Source organism: Mauremys mutica, chromosome 2, assembly GCF_020497125.1.
Source record: "Mauremys mutica isolate MM-2020 ecotype Southern chromosome 2, ASM2049712v1, whole genome shotgun sequence".
NCBI lineage: Eukaryota > Metazoa > Chordata > Testudines > Geoemydidae > Mauremys > Mauremys mutica.
In genome coordinates, this window is record NC_059073.1 from 251756393 (window position 1) to 251777885 (window position 21493).

At 39.9% G+C, this 21493-nt stretch overlaps 1 protein-coding gene across 3 annotated transcripts in view; it reads right to left on the reverse strand.

Annotated features, from left to right (window-relative positions):
• Positions 1-21493, reverse strand: part of CDK14 (cyclin dependent kinase 14) — a 543410-nt gene that overhangs the window by 366509 nt on the left and 155408 nt on the right. For 2 of the 3 annotated variants that reach the window (XM_045003530.1, XM_045003532.1), the window contains exon 3: positions 14461-14706. In XM_045003530.1, the coding sequence (XP_044859465.1) occupies positions 14461-14706 (246 nt within the window). Of the gene's footprint in view, positions 1-14460; positions 14707-17105; positions 17126-21493 lie in introns of those variants that run through there. The other variant, XM_045003531.1, reaches the window with a different exon arrangement.

A 21493-nucleotide genomic window follows, 5' to 3' on the forward strand; every position in this document is an offset into this window, starting at 1 on the left:
ACTAAGTGATTGGGCTACAAAACGGCAAATGAAATTTAATGTGCACAAATGTAAAATGGAAAAAATAACCCCAACTATACATACAATATGATGGGGGCTAATTTAGCTACAACTAATCAGGAAAGAGATCTTGGAGTCATCGTGAATAGGTCTCTGAAGACGTCCATGCAGTGTGCAGCAGCAGTCAAAAAAGAAAACAGGATGTTAGGAATCATTAAAAAAGGGATAGAGAATAAGATGGAGAATATCTTATTGCCCTTATATAAATCCATGGTACGCCCACATCTTGAATACTGTGTACAGATGTGGTCTCCTCATCTCAAAAAAGATATACTGGCATTAGAAAAGGTTCAGAGAAGGGCAACTACAATGATTAGGGGTTTGGAGAGGGTCCCATATGAGGAGAGACTAAAGAGGCTAGGACTTTTCAGCTTGGAAAAGAGGAGACTAAGGGGGGGGATATGATCAAGGTATATAAAATCATGAGTGGAGTGGAGAAAGTAAATAAGGAAAAGTTATTTACTTGTTCCCATAATACAAGAACTAGGGGCCACCAAATGAAATTAATGGGCAGCAGGTTTCAAACAAATAAAAGGAAGTTCTTCTTCACACCGCGCACAGTCAACCTGTGTAACTCCTTGCCTGAGGAGGTTGTGAAGGCTAGGACTAGAACAGGGTTTAAAAGAGAATGGATAAATTCTTGGAGGTTAAAGTCCATTAATGGCTATTAGCCAGGATGGGTAAGGAATGGTGTCCTTAGCCTCTGTTTGTCAGAGGGAGGAGACGGATGGCAGGAGAAAGATTACTTAATCATTATCTGTTAGGTTCACTCCCTCTGAGTCACCTGGCATTGGCCACTGTCGGTAGACAGGATACTGGGCTGGATGGACCTTTGGTCTGACCCAGTATGGCCATTCTTATGTTCTTATGTTGGAGACTGCAGAAGGTACAAATGTGAGGCCAAAGGGTAAAGCCACTCAATAACAATGGCCCTTAATATAAAAAAAATAGTTTGATTAGATGAATTTATGAAAACATGAGGTAAGTCTCCTTCACATCAATGGAGCACAGGAATCCTATTAACAAGGGGAGAGGAAAGAGTATGCCAAATGGGGAGAAATGACAGTGGAAGAAATTGGCATTTCAGGCTCTTGAGATGGAATTATAAAAAACAGAAATGCAAAAACACCCTCTTGTGAGAGGCGGGAGAATCTGTTTTAAAAGAGTGTTGGCAGGGTCATTGTAACTAATTTCAAATGACCACTTCATTTACATACACTGTAGGGTATTTAACAGATTTAAACTGGGGTCCTAGTGTGTATCTTAGCATTATACTCAATTGTGAACACCAGCTTTTAGAAATTCTCAAGAATCAGTGTATTATTTGGCAAAGACAGCTTTAATGGAAAACTACATCCACAGCCACCTGACTATTCTTATACAAGCTGTGTGGGTTACGGTCTCATGCATTTTTCATAACTGCAAAACAGCTTGTGAATGTCACACTTTACCATCACACTCCTGAGCCTAAGTTTTAAATAGATTTTTTTCAACAGAATATTAAACTTCAATGTGAAATTATCCTCAAGGGAAAAATATTATGTTCACAGTTCCATTGTAAATTATTTAAAATCCAAAATGAAGATCCATCTGTTTTGCTAGATACTAAATCCATTATAAGGAAAATCTGAACGTAAAGGACAAATCAAGAGGCAATCCTTTACAACAACTCGAGGTCTATTCTCTATCGTAGGAGAGAATATCTTCCAATGAGATGCTGGTAAAGCTTTCATTACCAAACCACACACAGACTCTCGGGAGTTACTCATTCGTGGAGAGAACAGATCCTATTACATGCTAGAGTTAAATAGCTTAGGATCAAACCTGAAGCACAGCTGGCTATGAGGCAATAAGTGACACATAAAGCTGGCCAAACCTATAAACCTCCTGTGCTCTGAGCCGACCAGTCTTGAGGACAGTTGGGCTCAGTGCACGAGGTGTACAAAGAGAATCCCATGCCTAAACTGCAGTTGCCGATGAGCTCTCCAAACCCCCACCTCACCCCCAAGTTCTCCTAGGCACATCCCCATCCATGTTCCAATACAGGTGCACAAATTCACGGCTGTTAAATTCAAGGAATACTCGCTACTCAGCTCCTGCAAGGGAGTCGGGCAGTCTTTGCAGGGGTTTCTTTTCCTCTCCTTTCCCAAGTACTGAAAGGTATGTAGGAAGATCTTTGGATCAAAAACCATACCATCTCACCATGTCTCGTTTCAGAACTACCATCCAGGCCAAGTCTCACACTCAGCCAGGAAGGGACATCTCCCACACAAAACTCTGAAGCTCCCCAGCCATCAAAGTTGGATACCAGGAAGGATGGACTGATGCGATGGAAAGACCACAAAGGTGCTCCACACCCACCTGAATGGGAGAAGTAGGAAAGGGTTCAAGTTGCATTTGGCATCAGCAGCCAAGGAACAGCTGAGGGTTCCTTACCTCAAACAGCTTGAGCCAAGCCTTTGGCCCTTACTAACCACAGCTCTACATTCATAAAAAGAACTGCATGTAAAACTCATAACAAAAATCACACAATCAGACTGAAATATGAAATGCAAAACTGCCCACGTGGAAGAGATTTCCACATTCAGAAAAAGTCTGAAACATTTTCAATACAGTACATTCTGCTTATTAGCAACCCCTCGGTTGCCAGCAAAAAGTTGCTATTATCCAGCAATTGCTAGCAAGCGGAAGGCAGGTTTGCAAGGCAGGAGTCAGGGAAAGAAGTGCTGGGATGTGCCTTCCCTGACTGCAGCCCCACAAGCCTGCCTGCGGGCAGGGCAGAAGCAGTAAGGGGACTGCAGCTCGGATGCCAGGGAGAGCGAGGTTGCTGGGGGCCAATGGAGCTGCATGTTACCACTCCCAGGGGTCATAACACATTGTTTATGCACCATAATTTGATATGAATAAACTACTACAATTAAAATATTTTCCATTAACGAGGTGACAGAAAATTAGTATTTTGATATTTAGTTATAAAAAAAGTGTTATATAATCGGTTAATTAGATATGCAGAGACAAGGCGGATGAAGTAATATCTTTTACTGGACCAACTTCTGCTGGTGAGAGAGACAAGCTTTCAAACTTATTCTGAGATAAAGCTCATACACATTACCTCAACCACCTTGTCTCTCTAATATCTTGGGATTAACATGGCTACTACACCACTGCACACAAATAGATGCGCCTACATTTTGGAAATGCATTGTAATTAACAGATCAATGACACAGACATTACAGGTTGCTCTAGGAAAGCAAAGTCATTAGGTAAACCTAAAAAAAGTCACCAGCTAGTGCAACATGAAAAATACTTAAATATCTATTAGGGCTGTCGATTAATTGCAGTTAACTCATGCAATTAATTCAAAAAAATTAATCACAACTAAAAAAATGAATTGCAATTAATCGCACTATTAAACAATAGAATACCAACTGCAATTTATTAAATATTTTGGATGTTTTTCTACATTTTCAAATATATTTATTTAAATTACAACACAGAATACAAAGTGTACGTTACTTTATATTATTTTTATTACAAATATTTGCACTGTAAAAATGATAAAGAAAAGAAATAGTATTTTTCAATTCACCTCATACAAGTACTGTAGTGCAATCTCTTTATTGTGAAAACACAACTTACAAATGTAGAAATTTTTTTACATAACTGCACTCAAACAAAACACTGTAAAACTTCAGAGCCTATAAATCCACTAAGTCCTACTTCTTCTTCAGCCAATTGCTAAGACAAACAAGTTTGTTTACATTAGATGATGTAAACAATAATGCTGCCCACTTTTTATATACAATGTCACCTGAAAGCGAGAACAGGAGTTCTCATGGCACTTTTGTAGCCGGCATTGTAAGGTATTTACATGCCAGATATTCTAACCATTCGTATGCCCCTTCATGCTTTGGCCAACATTCCAGAGGACATGCTTCCATGCTGATGACACTCGTTAAAAAAATGTGTTAATTAAATTTGTGGCTGAACTCCTTGGGGAAGAATTGTATGTCTCCCGCTCTGTTTTAGCTGCATTCTGCCCTATATTTCATGTTATAGCAGTCTCAAATGATGACCCAGCATGTTGTTCATTTTAAGAACACTTTCACTGCAGATTTGACAAAATGCAAAGAAGGTACCAATGTGAGATTTCTAAAGATAGCTACAGCACTCAACCCAAGATTTAAGGATCTGAAGTGCCTTCCAAAATCTGAGAGGGACAGGGCGTGGAGCATACTTTCAGAAGTCTTAAAACAGCAACACTCCGATGCGGAAACTATAGAACCTGAACCACCAAAAAAGAAAATCAGGCTTCTGCTGGTGGCCTTTGACTCAGATGATGAAAATGAACATGCTTTGCTCTGCACTGCTTGGATCATTATTGAGCATAACATGGACACGTCCTCTGAAATGGTGGATAAAGCACGAAGGGACATGTGAACCTTTAGTGCATCTGGCACGTAAATATCTTGCAACGCTGGCTATAACAGTGCCATGCGAGCAACTGTTCACACTTTCAGGTGACACTGTAAACAAGAAGCGGGCACAATTATCACCTTCAAATGTAAACAAACTTGTTTGTCTGAGCAATTGGCTGAACAAGAATCATAGAAACATAGACTTTAAGGTCAGAAGGAACCATTATGATTATCTAGTCTGACCTCCTGCACAATGCAGGCCATAGAATCTCACCCACCCACTCCTGTATCAAACCCCCAACCTATGTCTGAGCTACTGAAGTCCTCAAATCATGGTTTAAAGACTTCAGGGTAGGACTAAATGGACTTGCAGGCTCTAAAATTTTACATTGTTATTTTTTGCGCATAATTCTACATTTGTAAGTTCAACTTTCATGATAGAGATTGCACTACAGTACTTGTATTACTGTACAGTACTATTTCTTTTATTTTTACAGTGTAAATATTTATAATAAAAAAGTGAGCACTGTACACTTTGTATTCTGTGTTGTAATTGAAATCAATATATTTGAAAATGTGGAAAACATCCAAAAATAATAATAGAACACTATTTATATAAATAACAGCATAATTAATTGCACAATTAATTTTTTTAATTACTTGACAGCCCTAATATCTATCAAAGTAAATAATACTTTATGATAGGATAGGAAAAAAATAATTAAGGTCACTTGTCCAAACATAGCCTGGATCCCAAATTTGGCTGTCAAACAATAAAATAGGACTCAAATTTTCTTTTTAAAGCAAGATTCTATAAATTAAACATTGCGCTATATCGTATGTCCCCAAGCCTGCTGATCTGAACTTCATTTTACAATCCTGGATGCTTCAACTGACCAATGCGCACAATCTGAAATTGTGCCTCAGATCCTAAGAAAGTATCAGTGAATGGCAATTGTATTCCACACTCCAATTTGGGCAGGGTGTACACTGAGAATCAGCTATGTGCATGTGCTCCAAAATACAGTATGTGAAGTGACAGGCTGAATAGAGCCAGCAAAGAAACTTAGCAGAATACCACAAGGTGCCTGACAGGTCTGCTTTCTTCTGCTAATCAGTGGTAGTTATAAAAAACCTGAGGCAGGAGGACTCTTATTTTCAGCATCAGGTCAGATACACCGGCCATTCACTGCAGCCAAGATTTGTATGTGCACCTCAGCAGTTTGTCCAGCTTACTGGAATAATTAAAGGGACAGCACCAACTTGAAAAAATCACACCCCTCTCTATGAAAATATTTTATCTATTGTTCCAATTAGCACCTAATATTACTATAACCGAACAATTAGAGAAAAAATAAAACCCTTCTTTTCCCTCCAATTTGTTCTTTGTGTTTAATGGTTTTCATTGTTTCTCCCATATAGTTTTATACACTATTTGTACGAGTCTTCCACCCAGTTGTTACAGAGGAAAGAACACCATATTTTAAAAAGCATGCGACTGTAAAACCAAATAAATTAGCAGTGGCACTCTTGGAAAGGTGCACTATTGGACTACTTTGAATTCATTTTCTGAAACAGACTACATTCATTTCAAGTTGACTGTGGCCCTTTATGTTTTGTCTGTATTAAGTTTTCAGGTTGTCCTGAGCTGTTGGGCAATGAATTTACCTAGCTGGCTACATGCCTTCTTTTAACATGCAGATTTGTCATGTCCAAAGGAGTAGCAGAAGATTAGAATTCCTGATGCCTGTCTGATTAATCTGTGTTAATCAAAGAGCATCAATATCTTCTGGTAGGAATTTTATTCAATAACAAGATTCAGTTTCTTTCCAAATAAATAAATTCTGTAACTACATGCAGGGACCTCTAATCTAGGTAACTGTGTCTACACCGGAGCTGCAGTGTGCTTCCCAGAACAAAAAAAGCAAGGTCCCAGCTACTGTGTATAAATACTCAACATTTGAAAATAAAACAAAATACAAGGTCATAGTTTTACATAATGAGTTTGCATCCATCAGATGATTTTAAAGTCTAAACATGTAAGCAAACAAAAAACAATTCAAGCAACAACTTCTCCCTTGATGCTACAGAACTAATTAGCAACCTAGAACTTCTATGCAGCTGTGGAGAAGTGCAACATTAATTTAAATGAAGCAAGCTGCTTAACAGCAAATCATTTAATTTCTGAATGGCAGAAACTGTGCCCAGGAATGTACAATCCCAGATTTCACAAAATCCTCTGTGTCCTCTCCCAACAACAGGAACAGAAGTTGCAGAGTATGTACATGGAGAATATCCCACCTGCTGAGCAAATATTCTCCGTTTGCTCTTCACCCAGCAACACAAAGCTGCCCTATAGCTGTTTCAGCTATTGAGACTGATTGAACTAGAGGCTAAAGTCATAGACTATTCTAATGATGTCCTCTAAAGAAGTGCTGTGGTTAAACCTTGAGAATGTTTATCATCTTCTGAGTTACCTCTATATTCTAGAATGTGAACTGGTAAGAGACTGGAATTAAATGATCAGAGAATGACACACTGAAGGTGGGTCATAGCCAGCATACCTTGTGTACGAGCTCACAGTTCTTTTGGGGGAGTGCTACAGAAGTGAAGGCATAGACAGGCTTTAAGCTATGGTAGGAAAGAGGCGAAATGAGAATTTTTGCCTAATGCAAATGATTTGGCATGCATTTGTAGAATACTAACCAAGGCAGAAAGTGGAAATTTTATTAAACAAAAGATGAAGATACTACTCATCTATCAAAGAATCAGTATATAAATGGTGGCTTACCAAAAAAAGAGAGAACTCAAACTGAAACAAAATTATAGTGATTATGACCTAGAGGGCATAACAAACTTGGCAGGGTGCTTCTCATAACTGAAATGTCAACTCAGATGGGTGTAATCTATATGCCAGAACTATTTACAGTCCCAGCAAGGTATAATTTGACAATGAGGAATCTGGTAGTGATTCTTTGTCTAAAAATACAAGGAATAAGTAGTAGAGGAAATGATAATGGGTATCTGCTACATAACACGAAGACTAGAAGAAAACAAGACCAAAAAACCCAGATCAACTCGTGTTACTCAAAACCACAGCCTGTCATCTCCTAGAGAATCTAACCATGCAGACATGCATTGGGTAACAAGACAGCCAAACACGCATCAGAATGTTCCCAAACAACATACAAGTTGAGTGGACAAGCCAGAGGAGAAACTATCCTGGATCTACTGAGAGGTGAGAAATGTTTGAAAATTCAGCTCAGCCTCCCTTTTTACCATCTCCCACCACACCCCTTCTCACCACAGAGACAGACACAGAGAGACAGACACACTCCCAAGGCAGCATAGCAGTGTCTGGCTAGCTGGGTTGCAGTTTGCTGGGGATTTCCCTGGATGGATGCCGTGGCTCCTTTCCCCCTTTCAACCAACCATAGCCTCCAGCTCAAGGAATCCTCTTACAGTGGAGTCGCATCATAGGCGCATTTAACTTACGCGATTTTAACTATATGCGCTCGGCAAAACAAAACAAAAAAAGAAAAATAATTTAAATACTGTACCTGTAGTGTGGGCGATTCCACCCACCATTCCACTCAATAAGAGTTTGACTATACGCGATTTTCGCCTTACGCGCTGACTTCAGAACCTAACCCCCGCGCGTAAAATGCGACTCCCCTGTACTGGCCAGGAGGGAGGGAACGGTGCATCCCCTTGGATTGAGCTGAGGGAAGAGCAAAGGGGCCATACAGCCTCTCTTGCTACGGCAGCAAAATTTTCCTTTCATCCTACCCATGCACTGGAGGGGGACAGGACTTAGGGAAAGCAATCAGTCTGTAACCTTGGTGTTGGCATTTAATTACTGAATGTATGATTTACCATTGCACTCTCCCTCTTTGGGTCAAGCCAGATTTGCGTTCAGGTTTCCAAATGTCCCTGAGTGTTATGCCACAACTTTGGGGCAGTCAGTCTTTGTAGGGGATACGTTTGTTTGGGTCAGGGAGGGAGGGATATATATTCCACAGAACTGTTTGATTCAGTGTGTGGTTGGGACAGAGAAACTCTCCAGCAGAGACCACCTGGACTGTGTCTCAGAGGTAGATCTAACTCTCTCTACAGGGGTGAAGTGTGACTTGCAGTCCAAGCTAGGTATCTAGGCCTGGATGGGCTATACCAGGGGTCCCCAATGCAGTGCCCATGGGCGCCATGGTGCCCACCAGGGCATCTAAGTGCGCCCACGTACTGGCTGGCAGATGAGCATCTGCCAAAATGCCGCCAATTTCAGCGGCATTTTGTCGGCGACACCTCTGGATGACGCCGCTTGTCAGCAGCATTTCGGCGGATGCTTGTCCACTGCCACAGTCCTCTGTGGCTCGTCATCTGGCACCCAGACAAAAAAGGTTGGGGACCACTGGGCTAGATAGTATCTCTGGCCTGGTAGCCATTTTGACCTTGGGGTTTGCCAAATGTGGCTCAAGACTAAGCAGAGTGGATACAGTTACCCATTCCACAAAGACTATTCCCCTTCATGCACATTCTTGTTTATTTATTAAAGTTGCAGCCATTGTAACAAATTATTTTTATCTTGTGAGGTGTCTTTTTTGGAACTCTATAGGCAAGAACAAGAGAAGTGACCAAAAGCTATATGGAAACAGTACAATAAGAAATTGGTTCATAGATGCAGGCATGTAAGTTTATTTGAGTTAAGAAAAGAGGATTGTGGAAATTAAGAAATCAAGTATCTGATCCTAAAAATCCTTATACATGTACTTAACTTTAGTCTAGGGCTGTCAAGCAATTAAAAAAATTAAATCACAAATCATTGCGATAAATCGCGCTGTTAAACAATAACAGAATACCATTTCTTTAAATATTCTGGCTCTTTTCTACATTTTCAAACATATTGATTTCAATTACAGCACACAAAGTACAGTGCTCACTTTATATTTATTTTTATTACATATATTTGCACTGTAAAACAAAAGAAATAGTATTTTTTAATTCACCTCATACAAGTACTGTAGTACAATCTCTTTATTGTGAAAGTTGAACTTACAAATGTGGAATTATGTGCAAAAAAATTTTTTTTAAATGCAATACTTTAGAGCAGGGGTGGGCAAACTACGGCCCGCGGGCCACATCCGGCCCGCGGGACTGTCCTGCCCGGCCCCCGAGCTCCTGACCCAGCCCGCCCGCGCTGCACGGAGACACGGGAAATTGCAGCGCCTGTCCCGGGCGCAGCGGCCCCGATCGGGACCTGGGCAGCTCGCAGGGCTCGCGAGAAGCAGGACACCGCCCCGCCGCCGCTGGCTGGGCCCCCCGGCTCTGCAATCAGAGATGCAGCGCTCGGCTGCTCCTCTGCCCTAAAATCCAGCCTCCCTCCCGGCACGGGCTTGTCCCTCCTCCGCACACAAAGGCTGGTGCGGGAGGCAAAGTCTCGGGAAAGGGTGGGGCCGGGGAGGCCGCAGGAGCAGGGGGCAGCGAGATCCCACCCGGGGCCGGGAGAGCCCCGCAAAGGAGGCACAGACACCGCCCCCCCCCTGCAGCTGCCATAAGCGCCAGTGAACAAACCGGAGCGCTCCCCCCTTGGTGTGGGACACACTCACTGCCGGCCCGAGCCGCTTCCTCCTTCCTCCGCTGCACTCAGGGGCGGGAGGTTTCGGGTTACAGCGCCCCGGACCCACCACAGCTGCCGCCAAGCGAGAGGCCCGGAGCAACTGCCCGACCCTCCTCCCTCCATCCCTCCTCCTAACCTTCTCCTTCTAGCCCCCTTTCCATATCTCCTCCTAATCTCCACCATCCATTTCCCTTTCACATTTTTTCCATCCAGCCTCCTTTTCACATCCTACTTTTTCCACCACCTCTATCCATCTCTTTCCATCCCCTTCCTCTTCCCCTGTCAGGGGATGGGGAACTGGGGGGGGGGGGAGGGTTGGATAAGCTTGGGAGTCCCAGGTGGCCTGTCAGGGGGCGGGGGTGTGGATAAGGGTTGGGGGGTAGTCAGGGGACTAGGAGAAGGGGGGTTGAATAGGGGGTGGGGTTTTGGGGGGCAGTTAGGGGTGGGGGTCCGGGGAGGGAGTGGTTAGGGGACAAGGAGCACCGGGGGTTGGATGGGTCAGGGGTCCTGAGGGGGCAGTCAGGAGGCGGGAAGTGAGAGGGGGTGGATGGGGGCAGGGGTCAAGCTGTTTGGGGAGGCACAGCCTTTGCTATCCGGCCCTCCATACAGTTTTGCAACCCCAATGTGGCCCTCAGGTCAAAAAGTTTGCCCACCCCTGCTTTAGAGCCTACAAGTCCACTCAGTCCTATTTCTTGTTCAGCTAATCGCTCAGACAAACAAGTTTGTTTACATTTGCAGGAGATAAAACTGCCCGCTTCTTGTTTACAATGCCACCTGAAAGTCAGAATAGGCATTTGCGTGGCACTGCTGTAGCCAGCGTCGCAAGATATTTATGTGCCAGATGCATTAAAGATTCACATGTCCCTTCATGCTTCAACCACCATGCCAGAGGATATGCTTCCATGCTGATAATGGGTTCTGCTCGATAACGATCCAAAGCAGTACGGACTGAAGCATGTTCATTTTCATCATCTGAGTCAGATGCCTCCAGCAGAAAGTTGATTTTTATTTTTGGTGGTTCCAGTTCTGTAGTTTTCAAATCGGAGTATTTCTCTTTTAAGACTACTTCTTCAGCAGTGCAAATATTTGTAATAAAAATAAGTGAGCACTGTACTCATATTCTATGTTATAAGTGAAATCAATGTATTTGAAAATGTAGAAAAACATCCAAAAATTTAATACATTTTAATTGGTATTCTATTGTTTAACGGTGCAATTAAAACTGCGATTAATTGTGATTAATTTTTTTAACCACGAGTTGACTGCGATTAATCAACAGCCCTACTTTATTCATTAACAGTCGCATTGAAATCAGTAAGACTTCTTCTGTGTATGTGCTTGCAGGATTGGGACCCTAGTTAGTAAAGAAAAAATGCAGAAAGCATTGAAATCTACCAATTTGGAAAGAGTATGTGGAATGTTAGGAAACACCATAAATAAGGCGCAGTACATTACGTCTTCTGAAAGAGAAGAAGTAGCCATCAGTGAAACTTCATCAAATTACTATTCAAAAATAAGATTTTTTTTTTAATTGTAAATAGAAAAGTGGAGGGGGAGGCAGCCAAACAATAATAAGCAGAATCAGCTAATTGTCTGCAGCTAGAAATAAAGGCAATGGGAAAGGGAGACTGAGTTAATGCTAGTCAAAAGGGAAGGAAAGGGAATTTTCTAAATAAAAATTGGGGAAGGAAGGACGTACTAGAGAGAAGTGGTGCCTATTAATAAATGTAAACATGTGAAACAAAAATGGTGACGATACCGAGCTTTTTAGTATTATTTTAAAAAAACTGGAACTTCTTTTTAAAGTCCGTCTTTAGAAAGAAAATTAAGAACAGAAGTTTGAACAAGAAGGAAATACAAGCCTATCAAAGTAAGTACTCAAAGAACGTCCCAGAGTACTTGGAAAACAAACGTACTAAAATCAATCTGGGCAAAATGCATGTGGAAATAATACAAAGGGGTCTAGACAAAATGACTTGGAACTTAGAAAAATGCAATCTAATACAGTTGCCGAAACATGATTCAAACAAATTTAGTAAGCAGGAAATACCTGAAAAACAATAATGCTGAAAGAAACTTAAGGTTAATAGTGGTGAACAAATTAGATGCAGATTTCCAGTGTGATAGGAGATGGGAAGAAAAAAAGGTCAGGGCAACTTTGATGTGCTTGAAAAGGATAATTTCACAGTTCTGATATGGTTGAATGTTAATTTTAAGCACTTTATTAGCAGAAATATATTGATAAACTGGAGGAAGTTCAAAAAATACTAGCGACAAAAATTATTAGGAAGCCAAGGGAACTGATTTATAAAGAACAACTACGTTAACGTTTATATCCAGCAAATTGTTTAGATGACAACTAATACATGGTAGAAGTCCACAAACATTTGAAGGCTGTAAACACTCAGTAGGAGTATTTAGACAGCTACAAGAGGTTAATATAGGAGAAAATGTGAAAACGTTAAGAAACAGAAAATTTAGGTTGATATTAGGCAAAGCTTCCTAGCAATAACATTAGGCTGGCAAATCATCTCCCAATGAAGTCCCCATTGCTTGCAACTTTTGAAACTAGCAGACATAAAACAAAACAAAACACAGAATATGCATTTTAGGAAACAATCCGGCATCATCAGATAGATGGACTGCAAGTTTACATAGTGCTCTTCCATCTTTAATTCCTATGATTATATGAGAACTGGGAGTCCATAAATCCTTCAGAGCCAAGTGATATTTACACCAAAGAAGTCATGAAGAGATGGTGCTAGTCTAGGATAGCAGTTAGAAGGATCAGATTTTTCTCTCTCTCATATACAAACCTCTTTCTCCATGTGGGATCTCTGAGAAGAGAGTTATTTAGTCATGCAGTTCTTAAGGCCCAATGCTGCTCCCAGCGAAGAATTTTGCCATTGTCTTCAATCAGAGAAGGGCAGGGCCCTTAGTTAGGATTAGGTTAAACTTTACATCTTGATTTATCAGATATTGGTTTTCTGTGTCCTGTATGACTTGTTCATTTTCTTTTAATACTGATGCTATTGTGTGTAAATAAACCTACCTTTTATTTTACATAACCAGATTAGAGCACTGGATACACTGTAGGTGAAGAGCCTAAACTGACCCATACAAGAAAAACACTATTAACACTATTAACACTATTAACTAAGAGGCTGAGGAATAACTATAAAGCTCCATTCTATCCTGAAAACATTAAACAATGTGATGGTGGTGGTGACTATAGTCACTAAGCACACACTATGAAGAACTCTTTCTTATGGATTGATTTGGATCATGCGGGAGACTTCTGTGACAGAGGCTGTATAACATGACACCATGATGGAAAAGCAAATTTATTTTTCTTAAAGATAGTTCCTTTTAAAATATAACCTTTCCTACAAAGTACAGCCCTCTAAGGGCATGACATCTTATCTGTTAAACAAAGCTCAGCTCTAGAAAAGAGAATTTTGGCATTTCTTCATAGAAACTGATCCAGAAAAGACAGCAGAAAAGACAATCAACCTTTTAAATCACTTTCATGGCAACTAACTTTTGAAGCATTCTTTGAATTCTCCTTGAATCTGTAATCTTTATATCAAAAGGTCACATGTTATGGATTTATCCTACTACAGTAAAAAGAAGTTACAATTTTTCAATAATTTGTTATGGTCTCTTGCAGGACATCTGTCTGTGCACTAGTCATGAAAGACATGACATTTTATTTATCTACCTACTTTCAAAATATTACACCACATAAGGAAAACAAACATGATACTGCACTGATAAAAATCCTTTCATTCTTTTCCACCTGCAGCATGGTTCTGTCAGAAAACAGTAACCTTATTTTCACTTATATATTCCATTTAAAGTAAGAGGATTTTAAAAGGTACACAAAAAAGTCAAAATTGGCCCAAGATTCAGGTTTAATAGAAATATACTTTTATAAAACCTAAAACCAAAATAAATGTGTCTACTTGTTTTGGGAGTTTTGTGTTCATTTGTTTGATGTTCCAGGGAAAACAACTTTTCTTTGGAAATAAACATTCCCTTGCAAAGTTAGCAATCCAAATACTTTAGCATTGTACTTGAGGATGAGACCCTAAAAGTGAAATTGATTAGACACTGTCCATAAACAAGTGAAACTAACTGCCCAAGAGTTGAGAGAATTGTCAGATTAAACACAACAGTGAAATGTAATTTAGAGTTTTAGTAGCAACAGTAAAGGGCATTTTTTAAAAAATGCATTAGTTTTAATCTGAGAGGAATGCTTTAAGAGGTGTTGAATTTCATTTACAAAGGTAAGAAACATGTACTGTATTTATGCATTCGGTGTAGAAACTGGTGATCACATAGATAATATAGCCAGATGCACTTACAGAGCTGGGACTAGAATGTCGTCTGACTTTAGGAGATTCTTTCCCTACTGATGTAGTTTTGAAGTTAATGCAAGCATTGTTCTCTGAATGGACCCTCTTCACTTGACTAGTTGGTTTCTCAAATGGATCAAAACTGCTCTGTGTCCTCTGAACTCTGACTTTTTTGTCCTCGGGAATTGTGTCCAGGGGTTTGATCACTGAGTCCATTCCCTGGCAGTTCCGTGTAGACATCTTTGTGACACATATCTGAAAGAAAACAAATTAAATGCACTGAATATAATTTATACACCTACAATTAAAAGAGATGAAATTTCAAGTGCAACAAGAACACATTTTTAAAGACTGAAATTTTGTAAAATGTGTATTTTATATATCTATGTATACATACACACATATTCATATACATACACACACACACACACACACACACCAGGTATATACACAAATAGGTATATCAGATGTACTACTTAAAGGGTAGAGAAAAAAGAAAGGACAGGAAAGGAGGAAGCAACATATAGTTTGTATGATCAGGTAAAATGACAAATTCAAAATAAATGTCTCAATAGAGGTCTATTTTATCTAAACTTTTGCAGGTTATTCTTTGTAACAGTGGCAGTCCACTTCATCCTACAATCCAGTCACTGGTATCTGCAACCAGTATCGATTTCCATTTGTTTAAAATTGGATGAGAGCAAACTTAAATGATACCAGTTTACATACATACTTTTGTGCTGCACTGCAAAGAGTCAATACCAGTTTATAATTATTGTATTTTTTAAAAAATAATGCTTATGCAGCATCATCACCACCAAATGCCCCAGAAAATCAAATTAGTAAATCAATACCCAAGTACTGAAACATGAGAAACCTCAGCCTGATGACACACTAAAGCACAAAGATCAGAGTTCTCATTTGTTCTTGCCACAGGGTTGAACTACATTATCTATGTTTGTGACAGGAGGGTCTGATCCTGCAAACATTTAGGCACATACGTATCTTTTCCACACTCAGTTAGCACCATTGTGATTACAGGTTGCCAGCTCTCGTGATTTTACTATGAGCCTTGCAAAATTTGTGGTTTTGCTTGAAGCCCAGATCCTGTACTCATGTAATTATATGACACGGCTTTTTTTTTTTTTTAAAGGTTAATTTTCTAACCCTCGTGGTTAGAAAAGCTTGAAAATGGGATCCAAGTACACTTTAAAACCTCAAAAACCCAAAGGCACAGAAAAAGAATCCAAAACATTTTTTTAAAATATCTTGTGATTTTTTAAACATTTGGAGTTGGCAATACTGATTTAGTATCAATGGGACTATAGATGTGCACAGTTAAGCAAGTGTGTAAGTATTTGCAGGGCCCTTACTGATGATACTTTGAAAATTTGCTGAAGAATTACAAATTGGGTGTCATGCCAGGGATCAGTTTTAGAGATGTGTTTGTGCAGGGTGCCTCCCTCATAGCTATAACTCTGTTACCAATGCAAACAAACATTTTCCAACAGCAAATCATTCTTCACCGTTCCATTTATGGTTTGGTTGCTTGAAATCCAATTTACTTTGATTGTTCACTGACAGTAATGCCTTCATGCAGAAATAAAGGCTACAATACAGAACAAACCAATCATACTCTTGAATATCACAACACTCCTCCATAAACATCAAGAACACACAATGGTCCAAAGATTGCCTTCATAATTAAATATTACATACACTGTACAGCACTATCTGAACTACCAGAGACAGGTTTAACTCTAATTAAAGGTACATGACTGATATTCCAATATAGGGATTACAAGTTTCATTTCTTATTTAAAAAGACAATCAACTGAAACTTCATTGCTTTGAAAACTTGTTCTGGTACCAAAGATTAGGAGCAGTGCCTGTTCATCGTAAACCATACACACATTTTTGGGCAGAATTTGACTTAATAGCTAAACTTTGGTATATCATTACTACCACAAAGACATAATGAACTGGTTGGTTTAGGAGTTAAGTGGGCTTCCCTTTTTAAAATGTATTTCTATTCCCCCTACCACTATGCCAGCCACAAACACACACTCCACTTTATACACTAAATATTGCTCTTTCTAGGCATACATTGAAATCCATGACGCTGGTGCACAACCCAAGACGTGTCTGATACAATAAATGCACAAGCTAAAGCTGAGGTTAAACAGCAGTGTTAAATTTTGGCGCCACTCATGTTTTCCCAGGAACATAAAATCAGTAAAGGAAAAAAAAATTCCCAGCTTCCAAGATATTATAAACTAAAGAACGAAAAACAAAAAACAAATAATAAAAAGGCTTCTAAAACGTGTCTTAATGAAATTGTTAAAGATCAGCTGTCAGCAATTAAACTTAAATATTTACAATTCTGCATAATGATGCTGTGATTACTGCATCTGCCTTATATGGAGTTTTGTTTACATGTTACACTGAAGAACCTACTGCCCAGTGTCAGGCTCTAATATGGGTTAAGCACACATTACCTACACACAATACACAGGCAGCAGATGTGCTGCCATCTATTGTGTGCCAAGCAGTAATGGTAATAGTTTCAAATGGGATGTCTTAGAGGACACTTCTTCACCTCTAGGTCACTAGTTTGAATTTAGCCTAGGTTAAAATCCACCCAAAAAGATTACCATCTGGTATGCCCACATCACAAAATCCACCGTCAAAATTTGCTCCAAGTGGTCACCTTCTTGGAGGCTCTGCAGCTCAGGGAATGAATGGAAATGCAGACTGAACACCACTCGCTGTGGGAAGATGGACAAGCTTGGACTGCTACTGCCTCCGCTTTGCCTGTACTGTGAACAGAGTACATCACTCACTAGTTCTGTCAAAAATCCATTCACAGACTTAAAATATGTTTCTTTAGCAAGTTTAATGGCACTAGATATATTTTCTCCTTCCTGGGCACACATATAATACACTAATAAGTGTTATACATGAACATCAAGTGAGTATGAGCTATGGGATACTGAAGTTCTCTGGAATCTGAATTGACTAAGCGTTTGAGGGACCCACAGAACCCTCTATTCATAACCTTTAATATGCCAGAATACTGCCATTTTCAAAAGGGTGTCGTTCATCTGTTTAACCTGCTTTCCTCATGGAACTCTAAAAAGGGATGCTTTTTGACCAAATAGGTGGATTGAACAACACCCATACCTTCTTCCCCATCTATTGTCAGAAAAAGCCAATTTAGGACTAAAATCTACCCTTTGCTAAGTCTAAAGTTTGAAATGTCAGCACTGAGCCATTGCCTATATGAGTTATCAGTATGGCTTAGTATACTATTTTGAGAGGTCTTTTTTCTGCGCATGGAAAGAGCCTTCATTTTTATCTAAGAGGTCAGCAGAGGATGCCTGGCACTGTACCACTCACTACAGCATGAAACAAACTCAAACAAAATTCAGATTTGAAAGTAGCTGTCTTTTCCTTACATAGCCTAAGAAATACGTTTGTAATTTCTTCATATATATTCTTATATTTTGGCCACTCAAAAGGCTGGCACAAGTACATGCGTGGTTATATAAGCCTGGTTTTGGACCAAGTAATCTGAGAGGTTCTCAAACTGAGGTCAGTAGACCTTTAGTGGTCTGGGACATATTTGTTGGTGGTCTGGAGCTGGCTGGCCTCTGCCTTACTTCCACCAGCTTATTTGCATTACAGAGGAAGGATGATTTTATGGTTAAGACACTGGACTGGGTCTTAGAAGATGAGGGCTCAATTTCAGCACTGTCACAGATTTCCTGTGTGATCTTGGGAGCAAGTCACATGATCTCTGTGCGCCCATTTCCCCACTGTAAAACAGGAACCATAATCCTAATCACTGCTGATACTAAGATTGGAGGAATGGTAGATAATGATAATGGACAGGACAGTCGCATGGATCACTTGGTAAGCTGGGCCCATTCAAACAAAATGTGTTTTAATACAGCCAAAATGCAAAGTTGTACATCTGGGAACAAAGAATGGAGGCCAGACCTGAAAAACGGGGAACTGTATCCTGGAAAACAGGTGACTGAAAAAGATTTAGGGTCACAGTGGATGAACAACTGACCATGAGCTCCCAGAGTGATCCTAGGATAAAAACAGCCAATGTGATTCTTGGATGTATAAACAGGAAAGTAATGAGTAAGAGTAGAGAGGTAATTTTACCTCTGTATATGGCATTGGTGAGATCAATTCTAGAATATAATGTCCAGTTCTGATGTCCATATTTTAAGAAGGATGTTGAAAAACTGAAGAAAGTGCAGAAGAAAGCCATAAAAATTATTCAATGGCTAGAGAAAATTCCTTACAGTGAGTGACTTAAAGGGCTCAAATTTGTTTAGTTTATCAAACAGAAGATTGAGAATTGACTTGATTAGTGTATGAATACCTTCACAGGGAGAAAATACTGGGTATTAGAGAGCTCTTTAATCTAGTGGAGAAAGACATAACAAGGACCAATGCCTGGAAGCTGAAGACAGGCAAATTCAAATCGGAAATAAGGCACAAACATTTAACAGTGCAAGTAAGTAACTATTGGAAAAACTACCAAGGGAAGTGGTGCGTTCTCCAGTGCTTGATGTCTTCAAAACAGGATTGGATGCCTTTCTGGAAGAAATGCTTTAGTCAGCCACAAGTTATTGGACTGAATACTGGGTAAATGGCTGAAATGTAATGGCTTGTGTTATGCGGCAAGTCAGACTAGATGATCTAATAGTCCCTTCTGGTCTTCAGCTCTATGAATATACGAATACAGTGCAATGGGGCCTGAATCTCAGTTGGGAGTTCTAGGTGCTACCATAATACAAAACCACCACCACAATAAAAACAACTTAAGATCCACACACTTCTCCAGTATTGCTTTTTCATATAAGCATTTGCTATAGTTCACACTCAAAAATAGCTCCAATTATTTGGTGTAGCAGCACCAGCGCGGATTCTTCAGTATAGACAAAAGGTGTTTTAAGCCCCAATTTGCCCTTCTATGCCTTATGAGTTAGCTCTGGTGCAGCTACACTAATTGCTGGGTACCAATTGCTAAGTCAGGGCTTTTTCTAAGTGTAGACAAGACCACAGAAACATTATGTAAGTGCAAATGGGAGAAAGTTGTTCACAAGACAGTCTGTGTATTAAATGTGGCCTCACTATAAAAAAGTTTCAGAAACTTTGATCTAACAAACAATATCACAGTTATGGCATTAAACTATTAAAACAGAATCAGCATTCAGACTAATGTAGTCGCAGAATGGTCATTTTTCTTCATTTTACAATTTAAATACGAACAATAAGAAATGTCAACTTTTAAAAGTGATTTTTTTATTCAGTAGCCTTTACCAAGGCTAGGGCAAGTGCTCTCACCCTAGGTGACAGGCTTGGCTTCCTTCACCTCTCTCACTTTCTCATCCCTTCAACCACACTTATACTGAATCTTTGTGTGGCAGTCTCCCAGTTTGCTAACTGTGGCTCCTCTAGCAGGTCCCACTGGGCATGGCCCCTGCTGGAGACTTCCTTTCAGGAGATGTAACCAGCAGCTGATTAAAGTGATTCAAAACAGCGCTCTCAAAGCCTTCATATTGCTTATTCACCCAAAAGGTAAATAACAAGTGGAGAAAAGGGTTAAAAACAACGAAATGTCTGCATGCCTCAGCCTGGGATTTCCCCCAGCTTTCAAATCTCTATTGAGAGATTTGTGTGGAAGAGAGCCAAAAAAAGAAGTGAGAAAAAGGGGACAGATTAAAGGAACGTGTCTGCCACCTGAAATCCTTAGCAAAGGAATCATAATCTTGCTCCAGCACCTGTCTTCATGGTGCATTTTTCTTTACTTTTGAGACAAGTGGAGGAGAGTAGATTTTTGTAGTGAACCAAAACATTCAACAAACTAATCTCAATATTAATTTAGCTACTGCACCCTTCATAGATTTAAAACAAACTAAAAAGGTAATCCCATGATACTTTTAGTGTTCTGAATTTGTTATTTTTCCAATAAAATGTGAAGAATTATTACACTCAAAGCCAGACAGTAAGAAAAAAAGTGCTTAAAACTGAACCATTTCATTGAATGCCTGCCAGATTTTAGAGCTATAGAAACTAACAGATTATTCCCTATGATTTGCACACCTGCTGATCCACATTTCAGAAACATATAGGACTGAATACTCGGGTGCAACAGAGCAGTACCCAGCAGACTCGGGGTGGGAACAGGGGACCCCAAAAGTGGCTTTCCAGCAATCTTTTGTCCCACTCCTCCAGCCCTGGGAACAGTTGGGTGATGGCCCCAGCACAAGTTAGAGGAATCTCAGAATTGTTCTAATTGAAATGAGGCTGCTGTTACAGACCTGCAAGTTTGCTGTTACATCCACAAAGACCTCTGGAACACAATTCACTCTGGCCACACCTCCTCACATACCAGTGCATAGGACATGGCATTAGTGTGGAACCAGCTTTCCACCCCTTCGGGATTACCTCATGCTGAAATACTGCAAATGTCAGTCAGGGCTCAATTCTTCAACGTGTTGAGCACTCTGGATGCACTTCAGCAAAGCGCTTAGGCATGTGCTTAATTTTAAGCATGTGAAAAATCCAATTAAAGTCAATGGAACCATGTATGAGCTTAAAAATAAGCATGTGATTAAGTCCTCAGCACCTTACAGGATGAGTGCTTAGTAGAAATGAGGATCCAGCCTATGATGTTCAGTCAACAACTAGCTCCATATCTGTGACAACTTTTTTTAAGTATTCTATTACCCTTGAAATCCATGCATTCAATTAATACCATTATGGTCCTGAATGTCCCCTTTATACTTTGCCTGTCTATCTAGGTACTTCGTAAAGGAGATAAAATCCACTGTTACAAGACAGGTTTTCGAGCAGTAGCCGTGTTAGTCTGTATCAGCAAAAACAACGAGGAGCACACGTGGCACCTTAGAGACTAAAACATTTATTTGGGCATAAGCTTTCGTGGGCTAAAACCCGCTTCATCAGATGCATGGAGTGAAAAATACAGTAAGCAGAATATATATACAGCACATGAAAA